General features: G+C 35.1%; 2 protein-coding genes across 3 annotated transcripts; both read left to right on the top strand.

Moving 5' to 3' along the window:
- The first annotated feature begins 524 nt into the window (after positions 1-524).
- Positions 525-3,416, top strand: Yellow-g (L-dopachrome tautomerase yellow-g). The gene is made up of 4 exons (XM_083044389.1): positions 525-608; positions 809-1,316; positions 1,778-2,192; positions 2,404-3,416. Exons 2-4 carry the CDS (start codon positions 825-827, stop codon positions 2,628-2,630), a joined length of 1,134 nt encoding a protein of 377 aa, XP_082900515.1. The 5' UTR covers positions 525-608; positions 809-824; the 3' UTR covers positions 2,631-3,416.
- Positions 3,417-5,148: 1,732 nt separating this feature from the next.
- LOC145939774 (ubiquitin carboxyl-terminal hydrolase 31) lies at positions 5,149-19,900 on the top strand. 2 transcript variants are annotated; one of them, XR_014425895.1, is made up of 5 exons: positions 5,149-6,564; positions 15,362-15,735; positions 16,071-17,487; positions 17,662-17,877; positions 18,019-19,900. XR_014425895.1 is itself a non-coding variant. In XM_083044364.1 (4 exons), exons 1-4 carry the CDS (start codon positions 5,512-5,514, stop codon positions 17,782-17,784), a joined length of 2,967 nt encoding a protein of 988 aa, XP_082900490.1. In that variant the 5' UTR covers positions 5,149-5,511; the 3' UTR covers positions 17,785-19,900. The 2 variants fall into 2 exon arrangements, 1 of the variants encoding a protein (XP_082900490.1); XM_083044364.1 differs by having other exon boundaries at positions 17,662-19,900.
- The last annotated feature ends 79 nt before the right edge of the window (positions 19,901-19,979 follow it).

Consider the following 19,979-nt stretch of genomic DNA (forward strand, 5'->3'; position numbering starts at 1 on the left):
TTATAAAAATAAAATATTTAAAATAGTGCTGGAAGTAAGTACGATAAATTTTATTTATATATTAAAATAGAATGTAAAAGACTATATAAAGTATAAATTTGAGAAAATATCTTAAGCATTTGCATTTTTCTATATTTTTAGTCTGTAAATAATAATGATGCAATAGAAATTATAGTTTTTAAGATACAAAAAATAAAGGATAAATATGATTATTAGAAAAATTTATAGGAAAAGCAACTATTTGTGGAAGCGGAAATCGTGAAAATATAAAAAAATTTTTAATAAAACGAGCGAGATAATTTCCTGATTGGGTTTCCTGATTTATTGCATTCTAAAGTGTTTCACTTTTCCCGTCTTCCTGGATTCGTTATTATTTACAAATATTTATAAATAATATTAAAAAATAAGTATCACAAAGCATTTCCTCTTTACGAATTCCGCCGAATCTTAAGCAAGAGAATTGCTACAAAATATTGTGTAAGAAGACGAATATAAAAATGTAAACAATTTCAATCGGTGCATAATCAAAACGTACATATAAGTATAAAGCAGTATAAATGAGTCGCACATTCAAAGATTTTCGTCCGACTGATTACACAGGAAATCTTGTAAGTTTTCGCACATTCTATCTTACCACATATTCAACAGCTATGGTTTTTATCAATTTTCATTAATTTTAATAATTCTTTCGAAAAGATTTATATAAGAATTCACATTTTAGAAAATTTTTTCAGAATAATTTAATAATTAAATTTTTGTCGTATGTTTATAGAATAAAATCTAGAATATAATTAATCTAACTTGCCAGAAAAGACGAGCGCAGGATGAGAATCCCGAGGAGCGCTCTATGCCTGGCGATCTTGGCGAGTAGCTTATTGTTGACGGTGTGCGACAAGCAGTTGCTACCGGAACTGTCGTTCACCTTGTCGGGCTACAGCCTGGACTGGCCATGTCAAAGTACGAAAAACATTTACCAAACGAGTGGACGGTACATCGCCAGGAATGTCATCGGCACGAGGGCCCAGATTTACAGGGAGGACATGATCATAGCGATGCCTCGCTACAAACCAGGTGTACCCTTCACCTTAGGTGTCATGTCGCTGAAGACGAAGGACTGCGCACCGAAAATGACACCGTTCCCCTGTTGGGCGATTCAGGAAGAGGGCAACTGCCAGGCCCTCCAGAGCGTCGTGGACTTGGTTCTGGACATTCAGGAAATCCTGTGGGTATTGGACGTTGGTATCGTAAACACTTTGGAGCAACCGATACGCAGGTGTCCTCCGAAAGTCGTCGGAATTAACGTCAAGTCCGGAAAGGTATGAAAAATTACAAATTGAAGACATAATTACAAGATACACATTTCTAATATTTTTTTCGAACACAAATTAAGTTTCTCTTTCTTGTGCAAAAAAAAAGAGTAATCGTCAAAAATTATAAGCATTTATTCTGTTTGACGTTTTGATTGCGGAAGTAAAGATTTAATATAGCGAAAATATTTCAATAAATTCCAGATTATTTTGCAAAAAAAATAAGAAGACTTCTTTAATTAAATGAGATTAATTAATTGAGATTTTTTTAAGAGAAAATTTTATATAAAATATCTTCTTTGATACAATAATTTACGAATAACAATTACTTTGAAAGTTGTAAAAGTCTAGTTTCAAAAATGTTGCTAAAACAATTAATTTATATTGTTTCATTAGAATTCATAATACATCGAAAATGAAACTAGAGCACTCTCGAAGAATGATTCATGTTAAGATATGGTTTCTCGCAGGTCGTGAAGGTGATCGACTTGAGTAACTTGGTGAACGAGCTGTCTCGTTTGCAATATCTGACAATCGATTACGCGGAAGACGGCCAAGTGTACGTGTACATAACCGATGCCGCTTCCAAATCCATCATCGTTTACAACGTTACGGCGGATAAAGGATACAAAGTGATCCTTCCGAACGCCGTTACCTTGGGTGTTGACCGAAAAGATGTTCTCTACTTGACGTTGGTGAAGAAGAGCTGTGGTACACCGGTGGTGTATTTCACTTATCTGGGATCCAACAGGCTTTTCGCGATCAAGGCCGAGAACCTGAGGAAAGGTCTCACTCAAGGAGCGGTCGTAGATGTCGGACCGAAGCAACAGAAGATCATTCTCCTCGGTAGTGATAACGGCTGCTCTATTTTCATCAGATACAAGGGTAAGTTTGAACTTTTTGCGAGCAAAATAATAAGATGAATTAATTATTAGAAAGAAGAAGAAGGATATTAAACATATATAAATCAGCTGTTTTCTTTTTATAGAATTATAAAAAGCTACTGCGACAAAATAATTAAAATTTTACATTAAACGCGCGCTTTTATAGACTTTATATATATTTTTTTAATAAGAAATGACTTACTCATTTTCAGGCGATTCCGATATCTACATGTGGAACACCGAGACGCCCTTCAATCCGGAGAACTTCCTTCTAGTGCAAAAGGGCAACGATTGCCGACTGGCGACCCAAGTTGTTCCTGGATATAAGAGACTTATGTGGGTTATCGAGAGTAACTTCCAGGATTATATACAGAATACCGTGAGTTGCTCAGGTGCTTCCGTGGCCATTCATCCCTTGGTCAAATCTTGCGAAGAGTAGAAGCTGCTTGTCTAAAGGGCTTCTTCCTCACGACCACTACGGCACGCGATTATATACGAAAGTCGATGTCTGAGCAGGAATTGAAATCGGTAGTTTTAGAAAATATTCAGGTTTCGATGCGTTAGACGCGTAAAAATGATACCTACGTTTATTTATGGCAATGGAGATACGACAATAATTAGCGCGAGGTATACATTTTTCCGTATTTTCAGCATCGAGATATGTGATTTCAGAGTAAAATTATATTGGTTCTAATTCCTACTTCTGCATAGATAGAATAATTAATCTCACATTGTATTTCTTCGCGTTTAAAAAAATAACTATTCGAACCGTCGTATGACGTTCCTTAACAATTGTGACATTAATTGTTCGAGCAATCAGATATCACTGAATTAAGTTTGAATTAAGTTTGAAGAAAAATAGAAAAATAGAGTTCTATTTGTCGCTGATCTAGTCATGTAATCGGCAGTTGTTCGCGCCTTGATTCTCAGTAGATAGCAAATGTAATTTGCGAATATGTAGATGTTGGAACAATCAATCACGTATTTAGATAATTAGCGTATTTACTTTTATCGCGATTAGTACAGCCGTGACCGATAAGGGATTTTTACAAATCCTCCGCTTACGCTATGCAATCCATATGGTTACTTATAACCGTGGATTAATTTTTGGACAAATTGACCAGTGGCAAAATTATTTGGATCGCATCGATGTATAATTTAAATCGACGCCGACAAACAGTTTTCAACACGTGATTGTTTAGAAATTATAGTTATTCACTCTGCCTTTGTTATCTTGTCAATGAAAATGATTTATTATCATGTAATATGTTGACACCTTGTATAATCATTATTATGTAAGTTGAAAAAAAAATAATGAGCTAGTAAACGTCAGCTTATATAATAAACAATTACACGTGTGAAAGCCACGTGCTCCTTATGTAATTATTCATGTATACGTAGAACTTTATTTTTGGTGAATACATATATTCAAGACGATGGAAAATTACTGGATTTGTAATGAATTTACAATCTCAGCTTGTAATTAAGATAACGAAAATGTAAAGGCATATATTCTCGAGTAATTAATGATTAAAAAAAAGAGAATTTACAAAGAGATTTGATACGCACAGTTTTATTCTTTATTGACTTTATCGTTATTAATCTTGATTATAAATTTTTCTCGATATTACATAATGCAAACATTATTATATAATTATTGTATAATAGAATATTATATGCTGTATCATCATCAATATCAATAGCTTTCAGTTTTTCATCAATGTTAGTATGTCAATGTCAGTAGTATAGCTATATATGTCATGTATTATATAAAATAATACATCTTTTAGAATAATTATTTCGGTAAAATCGAGATCGATACTTATCAGAGAAAATTTAATTAATTTTTCTTTGCGCTTTTTTGAAATATAATATATTTTCTATATATACATAATATATAAATGTATATAAATAACGAACAATTGGGCATTTACGCGTAAAATATAATAGTCTACGTCGACGCGTAAACAATATGTAAACTATGTTTAATATGTCAACAATGAATAATTTACGAAACCCATGGCTTATCGAAGATATTTCGTTTATGTTGTACGTGGTTTAAACATGACACAATTTTAATGTTTTACGATGCTACGATAAATCAACAGAAGTTTCAACAATCTGGATTTCATATTGATAAAAGAAAGATATTGATATATTAATAATATATTATATTATAATTACATTATAATTACATATATACATTAACACATTTTATAATAAAAACTTATTGTTTTTTTTCATTCTGATATTTAATTTAATTCATGGTTCACATGTTTACAAAAAAGTCCATCATGTAGACAGTACGCGTAAACAATTTATGTATATAAATGTAATTTTGAAATCTACAACACAATTCTGTTATCAGATCAAGTGTATCAGCAAAGGAGAAGTAAGAGATATAATAAGAGATTTAAATAAATATATAGAATAATTTTCTAATAAGCATTCCGCATTTTATTTAGTATAAAAATTCAAATTCTATTTAGTAGAGATTCAAACCCTGCTTAGCGGAGACTCGAACTCTATTTAGCAGAGCTTCAAACCTTAACTTTTGGCGGAAAAATTCGAACTTTCTCGTTTCAATCATCACGCAACTTGGAACAAGATATTAAAATAACAATGAAATGTATCTTAGAAAAATAGTAGCTAATTAGAAAATGATTTACAAATGCTGAATAACATAAAAAAGATGAAACATTACACGCGCGTCGAATTTATAATATTTTTCTGATGAAGAGTGATCTTTTTATCTCACGTTGATATAGCGCGCAATAATAGTAACAGCACATTTCGAATTTCAAAATCGATGCAGATGGCGGTAGCGTTGCGAAAAAGGGAACTAGACAGTTGGAGAGACGAGTGACGGCGTGGCTTCACTCGCAATCGCGCGCGGTCTATGCCCCTACGCGTGTGTATATGTGTACGCGAAATCGCGGAAGCCCCGTGTGTGATACGCGGCAAATGGCCGCCGTGGTGCAGTTTCCGTGCGAGGTGTTGCGCGAGGTACGACCGCGTTGGGCTGCGGGTCCGCGTAGGTGCGTGCCGCGGTATACGTGCAGCGGTGCTGGTGTTGTCGATCATCATCATCATCATCATCATCATCGTCATCATCGTCAGCAGCAGCAACAGCAGCAGGAGGAGGAGAGGAGGTGGTGATCGCGCGGCAGCATCCTCGTCGTCGCAGTCGGGATAATAACTAACCGAAACCACCGGGAAACGCGATGTGATGTGAGCGTCCTCGAGCGCCGATCGTCTAAACGAAATAACGAGCCGCGAGAGCGAGAGGCCAACCAGCCAGCCAGCCACGGCGGCGGGCGATGAACGTCGCCGTGGGAACGGCTCAGGGCACAACGACCACGACCACGACATCGGTGATGAAATCAGTGTCCGAGGGTGAGCTGGGCGTGGAGGAAGAGGTTAAACGTACGGAGTCGCGCGGCGTCACGCGGCTCAAGCGCACCTTTACACTGCCGAGAAACCCGTTTCAAAGTGCCAGCAGCAGGATGTCGCGACGACGATGTCCGAAACAGCAGACCCATTGCGACAACGGCGCGCCGACGAGCGTGAAGGAGAACGTGAGGAACGCGACGACGGAAGGCGGCGTGCAGCAACGGCAGAACGCGACCGGCAGATTGCACGGCGGTGGTCATCATCATCATCATCACCATCATCATCAGCATCATCAGCAGACCGGCGGCGGTCATAATCAGCAGATCGTCCAAGAGTGCTGTCAGGAGCGACAGGCCCCGTGCGGCAAGAAGGTCTTTCGTCGGCCCTCCTGGAGGAAGTTTATCAACAAGATGGTACGTCATATGTCAAACGTGGGCGGCCAGGGCCACAAGGCCGCCGCAGTCGCGGCCGCGGCCGCCGCCGCCGCCGCCGCCGCCTCGATCCATCATCAGCGCGGCGACGATCTCGGGTCGAGCGCGGGTGACATTAGGGTGCCGCCGCCGCCTCGGCCGGCTCACATCCCGCCCGATCGGGTGCCGGGCGTCATAGGCCTACGCAATCACGGGAACACGTGCTTCATGAACGCGGTGCTGCAGTGCCTCTCGCACACGGACATCCTCGCCGAGTACTTTGTCCTCGATCAGTACAAGATCGATCTTTCGCGGCGCAACAAGCTCAACTCGAAGAAGTACGGCACCAGGGGCGAGATCACCGAGCAGCTCGCGTTGCTTCTCAAGGCCATCTGGAGCTGTCAGTACGATCCGGAGATGAGCACCGCGTTCAAGAGCGTCGTCGACAAGTACGGCAGTCAGTATCGCGGGAATCTGCAGCACGACGCCCAGGAGTTCCTCCTCTGGCTGCTCGACAAGGTCCACGAGGACCTCAATCAGGCGACCAAGAAGAAGTACAAGATCATTAAGGTGGGTGATCCATTCCTAGTAATCTAATTGCAAGCGCCAGTTTTGCCAACTGTCATTTTTCACATTTGACAGTTAACCTATGTACTTTTTTTTTATTACGCATTTCAAAGACAACATTACCTGAAATTATACATTACCTAATATCAGCTAATTTTGCTCTTCTGTTTTAATAATAACGTATTATAATATTCTAACTTTTGCGGAAATAGGATAGTTTTCGCGCGAGAATTAAATCTCCGTAATCTAATTTTTATCTCGCGACATCATCTTTGATTTAAGCCTGTCGGGGACTCGTCCGTATCATGTCATAGTTTTTTGGTATTACGCGGAAAGGTATTATTGCTCTCTTCTATTTTTAGACGTCGCCGGTCGTGTTGTCGAGCATATTTTTAGTAATATCGAAGAGAAAGGTCGTGTGCGAAAATGAAAATGACGCTGTATCGCGTCTATATAAATGCTCGACGGCATCTTGACCTCGAATAAAAAAAACTGTGCCATGGTATATGTTTTTACCATTGACGGAGAGGACGTAATAATAAGTATAATAGTAATGGCCATTTAAAAGAGAAAAATGCCGATGCTTTATTCCTTCAAAGTATACGTTTATTATTGCATTCGACGATTAAGCAAATTTTAATATCACGAATATAATTAAAACTGTTTTAATTCTATTTCGAAATTATTTGTAATTCTTTACACAATTATATATATCATAATTTTGGACCATTAATTATTAGACGAGTTTTGAAAAAGTAAACAGACCGAGCTGCAATATATTATCGTTGCATGTAATATATATTATTTATATTTAATACATCTCATATATTTTTTTAATACAACGATAATATAATCTAATACATCGATAGATGAATATTATTGACCCAATATCGAAAGAAAAACGTATCGACACTTTCTAATATTAAAATAACAGCATCTCTTTAGTAAAATCCGAAGAAATTCAGGCAGGACGGATATATAATTAAAGCGAACACGTGGTAGCCGTTTAAAAGCATAGCGGGCAATTAACTGCATTCCTTCGATGGTAATTTAATCGTCGAGCTGGTCGTCACGACGAAAGAAACTTTCTTTTTGGCTCGTCGTGGCCAGCGATGTGGGAAACGCTCGACGAAAGTCGCTACAGTCTCTCTCTTTCTTTTCTTTTTCCTCTCTTTTTCTCTCTTGAATTGCGTGTGCGTAGGCACGATTGCACACGACGTATGACTCTTACGTTGACAATCTCTCTCTCTTGCGTGCGTGACGAGGCGACGTCTGTTTTTGACTCATCTCGAATCGTTCGTCAAGAATGGACGAGCCGAGAATAACCCCGTGTGTGGGTGCTTTAATCTTAAATTCTCTAAACATATATGTCTGTCGGGGAAAACCCGGAAACGCGATAACAAAAGGCAGACAGTGCTATAAATAAATGGATGAATTTTTTTCTTACGTCGTTTCTTAAGAAGGTCAATGGAATTAAGATCTTCTCTCAATTATAGAAATTATTGTCTATCGGCTGGTGATCGGCTTTTGCAAAATTATTTTCTACCCTTTCTCAGTTCTTCTGGACACTTGTCCTTGGATGCGTGTCCTTCTAAAAATATCATAAGTTTCAATTTTTACAATATTGTATGATCACGTGCATCTTTTTCTCTCTTCATCACTGTTAGGAGAATAGGAATGAGAGTAAAATACTGGGAAAAAAGAGAATATATAAAAGGAAGAGAGAAAGCGCGATGTGTTTCAAAAGTTAATATTCTTTTTTAATCGTTGAAGTAATTGGATTGTTTTTGAAATATTATCAGATTCTTAAAAGTAGAGATAGACACGTGCATTATTCGAATAATTTTTATTCACTTTGTTATTCAGTTAAAATTCTATTAAATTTTGATTAAATGTGTAAGTATTCATGTACTATGCTTTATAATGTCTATTTAATTTATTTCAATTTTTCTCTTGTCAGTTTTTTAATATTTGTTTTTGAAACTAAAACTCTTGTGTATACGATACAAAAATTTTATTTATATCAATATTTATATATAATAAATAATTTGTATAAATATGGATAACGAGAATATTTTCCGGATAATTATTTAAAAAGTTATTCACATAATTGTTTAATGAAATAAATTGTCATTGGGAAATGCAAATGTATTTGTCGCGAATAAATTATAAACTGTCTCTTTTCTTATTTGTTATTCAAATAAAAGTCTTGTCGATATTTCTGCTCATATAAATATATTTGATGATTATACGCAAAACGGGTTGCGATAGACTTGGCTTTATTTTTTATTTATCACTACGCGAATTAAGTCAAAATCGAAACGACCAGCAGCACTCGAGACCTTAACCCAAATTGTTTCACGTTCGAAAAATACATACTCCGTTTTCCAACATCGAAGGTATAGACAATATAAGAGTAAAATATCGGTATGGAAGGTGAGAAGAAGAGACAATGTTTAAGATTTAACTTAAGAAATATTACGCGACACACGAAAGAATTGCTATGTCCTTCTATTTTTTTTAAGTAATTACTAAAGTCTGTCAGGTAATTGTGACATAGTAGTGAAAAAATTTTTTTAAAAATTATATATATATATATAAGACGTTTAAAATTGATGAATTGCTAATTTAAAACATGTTATAAAATCATTCAGATTAAACGTGACGATTATTTATTATTACTGACATAATACGTGTCATAAAATCATTTAAATGTCATAATTATCACTTATCATTATCATTATTTATCATTTATATTATATCATTGAAAAATATCGATGATTGCGTCGCGATTTTTTCCAGCTTGAATAAAATGATCGCTTAGCATAATAATACAAATAAAGAGAAAATAGAAATATTGTAAATTTAATAATCTGACCAAAGCTATTGTTATTTTTCCATCCACTAAAAAGGAGATATAAAAATAACAATTTAGATACCTTGCGCAAACAGTCGCGTTTGTTGTATCCTGATATATTTTAATTTTTCTGCGATTATTCATCTTCCACTTAATCTTATCATTCCGTTCTCGGTTGCGTTTATAAATCATTTGTCGAGCCAGCGAGATAAGATTGTTTTCTTCTACCAAAGAGTCCGATAATTCGATTCAAGTATCAATGAAGCATGACACCTAGTCGCTTATTAGAGATGCTACATTTAAAATCACGAAAAAGATTTTAATTTATTCATTATTATCCAGTCAGTAACATAAATTTTGAAGCAAAATAATAGATCCGAACAGGCTCATAATTCTTACCTCATTTTCTATAATCGTTTGTAGATATTTTTAAATTAAATATGCATTAATCGATGACATTCTGAATATGTGAATTAAAAAATTAAGATTCCAATATTAAATTAAAGATCGAATGATGAAAATTGTCGAATGCTGATTAACACTTTCGTACGAGATCATTTTAATTTCTAAACAAGATTAAAGCTAATATAATTATCGCAAACACAATAAAACGAGTGGAATTATATCTTCCACTCGTGCATAATTTTATTTTTAGAAAATAATAGTTTTAAAGATAATATGATTATACTTTTCACGCCTATATCCGCGCTCTCTCTCTCTCTCGTAAAATACATTATTTATTTTATATACTTGTAAAAATTAACTTAAGCAATGCACCGATGCATCTACACGCAGTTCACCGACCAGAACATTAGAGATACGAAGTTAATGGATCAATATTAATTAAAGCGGACGCTTAATCATCTTTATCTCGCTATTATCGACGAAGCACGAGGGTGATACGCGGACTATCAACGCGACACAGGCTTTTTTTTATCTTCTCGGATTTCGAAAGAAAAGAGTATACCTCGCACATTTTTCTCTGTGAGAAATGCCTCTCGAGAAACCACGTACGTACATACATATGCGCGACATACATTCGCGCGAAACGCGAATCGCGTCGCGTCGCGTCTCCACAAAGTCGAGCACCGAAGAAACCGGAGTCGAACCAGGAGCCAGTACCGTAACGAGGACCGGCCTTGAATGGGGCCACGGAGATCCAGTTATCATTACCAGTTTGCATTACCGTGTGCTTTTTGCGAATTACGTATATATGTGATCTTAACTACCGTCATCCGGCACCGAGATGCACCTCGCGATGCGTGCATTTCACACTTTACGTACTTTACAACTATGGACAACTTGTCACAGTCTTAATAAATAATTATATAACTGGAACACACATACGCATACGCGCATCGAAATATAATTTTATTTCTCAACATGGTCTGATTTTTTAATTTCATATACACATATATTATAGAGTTAATAATTTGATAATTGTGCGAAACTGATAAATACTATTGATTCTGTCTTACGGTAAATTTCTTTTGATTTGTCAATTTTTGTTATTGGATAATGTATGTGTCTCTGGTAATAATCCATGGTTTATACGTTAGATTAATCGTGAAATAGAAATGATAAAAATAATATTATTATAATTAATTAAAGTGTAAATCCCAAGACCATATTAAATTCAAATTATGCTATTAGAAGGAAAAGTAGCTTTATCTCTTATTATTTGCGATATAATGCACTAATTTTAATCATTTTTAATTCTAATTAAAATTGAATCGCAAGTAGCAAAAAGTCAATGACTTCTTCGCAACTCTGTTAACAGTTAAAATTTAGATAGATATATTTTTATTTGAGAAGAATTTTATACATGCATATATATAATAATATAAACGGACACGTAATTCGGCTATCCGGTAATATGAATATTTACATAATTTATTTTCTAGCATGAGAAGAAAAGAGCGAGAAAGGAGTCAACACATGTAATAGTTAGCAAAATATTTACATAACACTATTTATAGCACACGTTCACATCAGAGTAGCTCGGATGCAGGGGAAAAAAAAACGTCACACCTTCCTTCGTACACGCGATGGAGATAAAAAATTATGCCGTTTCTGCGCATATTTCGAATTCTATTCATCGATAATTGCGTATACACGCACGCTACGCGTATATTCGAAGGCCAAAACTAATGCATTACAATAATTATAAAAGTGTCACATTTGCGACACGCACACACACATCGATCTTTTTCATTTCGTGCGAGCATGAGGCAATTAAATCGTGGAATAATAGGTTTACTTTGTAAGGTAGACAAAATATCCCTCTTAGTATATTAAAAATTTGACCGCAAAATTTTGGCACACTTTAGTTACTAGATCGTTATTGCATGTGAAACATTACAGTACAAATGAAAGTTATGCGACGTTCTTATAAAGTAAATATTTTTTTTATCTAATCAAAGATTATATGTATAAATTAAATTAAAGTATATATAAAGTGTATAGATATTTATTGTAAGTTGAGATATTTTGTGAAAATTGGGGCGTACTTTTATGAGAAAAATCATGTCATGTTAAAGTGATCGTTGATATAAAATTGACATGTGATCATATAATATTTTATCATCTAATATTTATCGAGCTTGTTATCTGAATACGCGTCATCAGTAAACAACATTCCCTTCATGATAATACAATCGCATTAAACAGATTAAAAAATAACAACCTACACATTTGGTTCTCAATGTGAAAATTATATTTGAACGGATGTCAGTGCGTTAGTTTCAAGGAAGAGTTAATTTTTCATTGAAACTGATTCGTTGTGCACAGGAAATTAATTTTTCTTGGTAAGAAGAAATCTCTATTCGCGATTTTATTTAATTTTTTTTACTTTTAGGGGGGACAGAGAATTTTTTTTATTAAAAATAAAATCTCAAATTGAGATTTATTTAATTTCTTGATATCGTACCAAGAAAACTTACAATTAGTGCCCTGTGCACAACGAATCAGTTTCAACGAAAAATTAACTCTTCGTAAAACTGACATTTACGTCTGCCTTTTACTTGCCTATTGAACTAATAAATAAAATTAAAAAGTATCTTTAATAGCAATATGAGAAATCACTAAAAAAATTTAGTAAATTTACACAAATAATAGGTGTAAAAATTACATGATTAGTCTTGTAAATATAAGAAATCATGTAATTATACAGAAATTATGTAATTCCACAAAATTATGTAGATTTGTCTTTTATTATGTAAATATATCTTCTTTTATATGGAAACTTGCGAAATAATATGATATTTTAAAGATTTTATGTAATTATCTAAATTTTTGTAATATTACTCAATACAACAGTAATATTCTATATATCGTGTTTAATAATATGTATAATAATAATATGTTTAATAATATATTGTGTTTAATAATATGTTTAATAATACAATTATAAAAAATATTTTTACATTATCGTTTTATAATTTTACATACATATTGTAAATTTATTTTTGCAATCAGCTTAATTACAAATGAAGGAATTAATTTTACTTGTATATACTGCAAATTTACAAACGCGTGGAAATTTACAACTATTATAGTGGGTCTTAAAATTACCCACTATAATAGTTGTAATTTTACACAAAATTTTTTTACAGTGAATATGGAAAGTAAGATCAATAGCAGGAATTCATATGAGATATATTAGTCATATATACAGATATATTATCGAGATGAAATGTATGTCATTTGGTACATATGAGTCTCCAGTGCACGTGTACTGATCTGACATTGACCAATTGTAAGCTCCACGTGAGTCGTTCCAGTTGTACGCATCGGAAATTACTTCCGGCAACCGGATCGGTGATACATCCTGCGTGACAAGTCAGATAATTATGCCATTTTGTGGTTTTTCGTCGCGTGTTATAATAAATTACACGGTTCTGAAAAGCCGTTCGAAGGGATATCGCGGACGACGATGCAAAGTGTCATCAGTTTGCGGTATTTTGCATTAACGACTCTGTCGTCGGTATTCTTTATTATTGAAAAAAATATCTTTAAGGTAGTATTACATAAGCTTTTTGAACGTTTCGATATAACATTACATCGGGGAGTATATCACGCGATTATATCGAAAGTTTTTTCATGTTACATGAATGTTACATGATGTTAGTAAGAAAAAAATACATAAAAATCAATGTATAACTTTGTACACAGCGCTTTTATTTCACGAATCTGGCACAAAATGAGAGTAACTTTTCTACATTTTATTCTGCATATAAAATTATATTTTTAAATTTGATTTTATTATATATATTTCAGTAATATTATAAATATGAAAATAGACAGGTTAGTAGTAATATTATATATATATATATATATATTACTTTATACTTTTTAATATTTAATGATTTGATTATATGATATTTTATATTTACATTTATTTTTTATAATAAATAATACTCACTTAAATTATTTAATTATTTAATTTTATTCGATGTAATATTTTGGTTTTCTTTCATAAGAGTTATATATCTCTTTCATTTATATAGCAACAAAATTTACATAATACGCATAAGATGTGCGAATAGCTAGTTTCTCGACAATGACTTCTATATAACTTTCCTATATAAGTTTAGTACCATCTTCAGCAAGTTGAAATGGTTGTAGACAAGTTTTCTACCACCTGCTTTGAACGCGCGATATACCGCTACTTTGCGCATTCGTGAGATCAAGTTTTTATAGTTCTTTATAAAATTGCTCGTTTATATCGACACGAGCTAGACTCAAAGACTATAAAAAAAGACGCAACCTCGAATACTTATTGTCCTATTAAGAGGAACTTTCGCGCGGTATCTTTCGTCGTATCTCATGTTCTTACTGTATTTTATTGAAACTAGGCGAAATACAGAATGAACGAGTTACATGGAGATATTTTATAGGAATGAGGGCGTAAATTATCTCTTCTGTGATATACTTTTCTTGTTTAATTCGAACACGATTTGATTGATTAAATTTTATTTGACAAAGTTAAAGCCTTGATTATTTGAGATAATTATTTACGCGAGCTGCTCCAGATCTGTGTGATAAGATCAAATTCTTGAAATATTTGCAATAAATATTTACGCATGTGTGCAAATGAACTCACTAATAATGATAATAAAAATATCGGCAGATAGCGTCGCGTAAGCTTCGATTATACATATACATATATTAAATCATTTAATTACATCACACTGCAAACGGCAAAAAAACATTACTATAATTATCTATGTGTTATTATATAGCTTTATAGTTTTTTGCAACTTTCTTTTGATCCCCGGATTTCCGCACAAACTGACCTCAGATAAAATAAACTTTTTCCTTAAAGCTGATATCACCCGATGACATATGCAAAATCGTAATTTCGTAATAAATTCTTGGATCTATCGAATCGTGCAATATCTCCTGACGTTAGATCGCTAAACGTGACGTTAATGAGTGCATAGATTTTAACACGTCGGTGACAATTGTGCCGAGTTCGTTAGAGCCCACGTTCGGTCGGCACTTTTCTCTGATGTTCCGCATCTTCTCCCTTCCAGCGAGAAGAGCCGGGAGATGAGGAGAGTCCGCACCGACGCGGAAAAGGGAGCTGTCAAGCGGCGGTGATCTATTAATAGCTTTACAAATGATTGTCGTTATGCACCTTGAAGCGATAACCTCGAGTTTCGCGTTAACGCAACGAACGACGTGGCCGATCGCGCGAACCTATCTGCATTCGCTATCGCCGACTGCTATTGTATGTCTTCGTGTATTAGCTCTTAGACGCGATAAAAAAAATAATTTAATTATAGGTTGAACAAAAATTACACAATTGATTTTTTTTCACAATTATTGTACATACGACTATTACGTAATCTTATTAATCCTTGATGGGGAATATTAATTTTATTTTTTAACATTCTAATTTCGTAATTAATAATTTTCTTTCTCTCTCTCTCTTCGCAGAACTCATTTGGCAGACCTGATGACATCGTCGCTGCCGAGACACTGGCGAATCACGTACGATGTAACAACTCCTTCGTGCACGCCGTGTTTCAAGCGCAGTTTCGGTCCAGTTTGACCTGTCCGAGATGTCACCGGCAATCGAACACCTTCGATCCTTTTCTGTGCGTGTCGGTACCTGTGCCGCAGAATCATCGTCAGATGAATCTCTACGTGAACGTTCTCTACACGTCTCAGCAACCGCGACAAGTCAAGATCGGCGTGAGCGTGAATCAAGCGGCCAACGTGAGAGAGCTGAGAGAAATCCTGGCTAGCGACACCGGCGTAGACGAGAATCACATGCTATTGACCGAGATCCATGACGAAGGATTTCACAGGTAAATGACGATGACGATTGATAGAAAAAGAGATAATGAACCGCAAAAAATCTCTAAAAAAATCCACGTAAAAACATACATTACAATTATAAAAATAACAATATAAAATAGATATATATAATGTAGAAAAATAATGAATTCGTGAATTTTTATATTTGCATATAATAAGAAAGTATGGGAAATATTCTTGACAGCTTTATTGGTTTACATATACAATATATTGTTTCAGTTATACCTTTTGTCTACTTATGTCATTTACATAAACATACAGCTTACACATTTTATTAATAATAATTTTTAAAAATAAGAGATATATCTAGTGTTTTTCTCCGCAGAACATTCTCCGACTGTCAACCTCTATCCGTGATCATGGAAAACGATCCGCTTTACTGCATCGAACTGCCGCAATTGAAGGAGCCTACGGAACAAGCGTACATCTTATTGGTGTGGATCAACGTTCTCGTAAAGGGGGATCTGAAACAGCGTTTCGGCAGTCCGTACACGATGCAAGTATCGCGCGAAACGTCGTACGAGGATCTGCAGAAACTACTACTTAAAGAGATGCACAGCACCCTGGCGGACGATGTTCTCACGACAAGTCAGAGCCCGGGACTTTTCAACATTCGCGTGGCGGATCCGGCAGCGACGCCGATTCAAGACGAGCATCCCTGTATCGATCCCTGCGTGGAACACCCGCTGTATACGGAGCAGATCGAACAAGCGTTGGCACTTTGCGCGGACGATTCCGGTCCGCAGCATGTAAAACTGATCCTCGAATGGGACGAGGCTACCAAGTGTAATATTATACAGGACGACAGCGATCAGATTGAGGAGCACGCCAGCGTGAAACAGTTAAAGACCAATTCCGAATTGGGTGGTGCGGTCACTCTGGAGGAATGTTTTGATCTGTACACGCGAGCGGAGATACTGGGCGCGGAAGACGCGTGGCACTGTCCATATTGCAACAAGAAGCAAGAGGTTGTGAAAAAATTAGGCCTTTGGTCGCTGCCCGACATATTAGTCATACACTTGAAAAGATTCCGTCAGCAATCTAAACAGCGGTCAACGTCCAAGTTAACAATGTTGGTGGACTTTCCTTTGTATGGTTTCGATATGACGCCACATCTGGCTCACAACGGCGTTCAGGCGACACATAACAGTGTCACCAGTCTGGGTGGTCTGGGCTGGTCACCTTGGAAGAAACCCCGACCGCGGCAACACAATATCCCCAAGTACGATGAGAATGTATATGATCTCTATGCGATATGCAATCATCACGGACAAGATCTTCAGGGCGGACATTACACAGCGTTTTGTCGAAATCCGTACGACACGCAATGGTACTGCTTCGACGACACGCGCGTGGAAGCGGTGAACGATACGAATCTAATCACAAACGCGGCGTACATGTTATTTTATCAGCGAAGAGGCTTGTCCAACAACTCCACAGGAAATTCATCCGCGGCGTCCACGAGCTCGGCCGGCTCCGGTCTAGATCACTGGGTATCGAAAATGCCGCCGTTTTATTTCAACAACAAGAGCACCAGTGATGTAACGAACAATAAGCAAAGTAAATCACAAGAGATACTATGCCAGGAGAAGATTGTGGAGGAGAAGAACATGACTAATTTCACTAGAGGTTGTGGCAATTACGCAACTTTACAGCCAAAGAAGAGGAACGCGGCGACGGAAACCGATATCGGACAGACGGATCACTATTCGGACGATGAGGCACCTTGCAGAAGAGAATGGGTACGTAATACATCTCTCTCTATCGTTATTGAAGCCAAATACATTTATCGAAGAAGTGGTCATATCTCATTTTTTTTTATTAATACTAAATAAAAGAAAAAATACTAATAAAAGTAATTAATATGAATAACCAAATAATCTTTAATAACCATGTAAATTAATATTTGATTGCAGGCCTCCCCGAAACCCGTGCGGAAGACTTCATCCATTACATTGACGCCACACATACCGTCAGCAATAATTCAGAATGCTAGCAGTGATCCGAATACAACCGTTATACACGAGTCAACGTTGTAACACACAATATAAGCCAGACTGAGATGTCTGGCTCGAGCGATGCTCAATGTACAGTGCCTGGTGTGTCATGATGTTTGAATAACATCGAGTGGGGTGAGATAAAAAGAAAGACAATTCTGGTAAAATATAAATTCGTTATTTTTCGATTACCGAAGGAGGAGCGATAGACATTTAGAGACATTTAAAAAAATCGTTCCTTTGCTTCGAATTTATATAGATTTTTTTTTCGTACAGAGACGCTGAGATAGATAACATGGATTTTCAGCGAAATACTTCTCTCTGCGCCTGTCCTTTCGAGAACTGTAATAAGTTTACACTCAGGCGATCTTTTGAGGATGATAGAAATACGAGGCATTAGTAATTTTTGTAATTGTAATACCATGTTTATATACAAAGCTCGCGTGGATTGTATTATATAATAGCTGCTAAAAAGATAGCTTTTTAAAAGAAGACGAATCTTATACTCAATATATAAAGAATCGCGTATTCTTAAGAGAGAGAAGAAGAAACCTCTAGTGTTTATATATTACATAATTAGAACTTCAATACAATAGGCAACTAAATTCTACATTGTGTCCAGAGGAAGGAAAGATATTTTCCAGAGCGGTTTCGCGTGCAATTGTGTAAAGCGTTTAAATATATTATGTCAACGTAAAGCATTGTGTGTCATCTTACAATGAAAGTATATGACAATAACAAAAAATTTATACATTATCAATTCTGCGTTAATACATGTTTTCTTTACAATATCGTTCGTTTCTGGACATACTGTGTAACTATTGACCGTTGCTTTAAATCTATGTTTAACTGTAATATTTATATTATACCTGTATCATGTCTCCACTAGTGGCCTTATCTAAATAATTAATACTGATACACACGTCATTATTAAGCATATTACTCATATATTACTTATTACTTATAAGCATTTTATTTTAGATAAAGAGAACTTCGTTTTGCAAAAATCATCGAATTATATTAGTTTTGCAAGTCCTTCTCTGATTTTCATTGTTTAGAAGCAGCAGTAAGTTACAGTTTATATTACAAATCATCATTCGAGTTCTTCCAACGACTGTGTGGACACAATACTCCACGGATGCAAAAAGGCATAATTAGTTTACGAAGAACATGAGATCAAGACAAAAAGAGAGAGAGATTAAGAGAGGGAGAAAATGGCTTTTCTATGTAATAAAAACATAAATCTGCGGTTAGTTTTTTATCGTGATTAAATGTTCAATCTCTTAATTTTAACAATCATTCCAATCGGATATTGAATAGAGTGCGAACGTGAGCGAAGAGTGAAAGAGCAAGAATATATATATATGTTATGTATATTATATATATAGATAATGTAAAAATATATATATTATATAATATATATAATATATATCATAAAATATATTATTATAATAATATATAATATAATATATATTATATTATTATATGTATAATAGTATACATTGTATATATATATGTATAAATATACATATGTATACATTTGATTATATTATAGTGAGCAAAAGATATTTAAGTTATTCTATTAATTAACATTTATATTACTAGTCACACGTATCATGGGCACGGGTAGGAAGTGCATATAACGATGATTAGCAACGATGTAATAAACCATGAGATTCACGCGCGACTTACTACCCGTTATTATAATGATTTTAGAAATTGCTGTAAATTGACTGAAGAAGAATCTATACACATTATAATATTATTATTTACTCTTTCGTTGGAATAAGAGTAAAGAATGTATATATGAAAGAAATGTCATTCCACTTTATGCACGTTGCGTATGTAACTTTGTCGTTTTTCGATTTAATGGCTTTCGTGTCACTCGTGCGTTGCATTTTGTTACACATTTACAAGAGAAAGAATGAAAGAAAGATATCATGATATGAATATCCTGTATTGCGTACACATATATGCATACCTTGTCTTTTTGAATATCTTTTTAGGTTTAATGCTGACTAATGCGCGTGCAAAGTTCTTATTGTGACCAAATAAAACGGGACTCTTAAGTAATTAAGACACTGCAACACTGATATCTTATTGACGATCTGGCAGAAGTGGTGAATAATTTGACGAAAAATTGAAAATAAACACAAGATGAAACAAAAAAATATGTAATATTTCTCTTCGTATTTCTATTAAGACATTTAGCTTTAAAAGCCAATTAAAAAATTAAT

Source organism: Prenolepis imparis, unplaced genomic scaffold (assembly GCF_030444845.1).
Source record: "Prenolepis imparis isolate NDT839.2.m4 unplaced genomic scaffold, iyPreImpa1.0 SCAF_8, whole genome shotgun sequence".
NCBI lineage: Eukaryota > Metazoa > Arthropoda > Insecta > Hymenoptera > Formicidae > Prenolepis > Prenolepis imparis.

Coding starts and splice junctions, on each gene's coding strand:
- Yellow-g (XM_083044389.1), top strand. CDS start 825: ATGAGAATCCCGAGGAGCGCTCTATGCCTGGCGATCTTGGCGAGTAGC. Junction 1,317..1,777: donor TTAACGTCAAGTCCGGAAAG/GTATGAAAAATT, acceptor GGTTTCTCGCAG/GTCGTGAAGGTGATCGACTT. Junction 2,193..2,403: donor TATTTTCATCAGATACAAGG/GTAAGTTTGAAC, acceptor ACTCATTTTCAG/GCGATTCCGATATCTACATG.
- LOC145939774 (XM_083044364.1), top strand. CDS start 5,512: ATGAACGTCGCCGTGGGAACGGCTCAGGGCACAACGACCACGACCACG. Junction 6,565..15,361: donor AGAAGTACAAGATCATTAAG/GTGGGTGATCCA, acceptor CTCTCTTCGCAG/AACTCATTTGGCAGACCTGA. Junction 17,488..17,661: donor CACCTTGCAGAAGAGAATGG/GTACGTAATACA, acceptor ATTTGATTGCAG/GCCTCCCCGAAACCCGTGCG.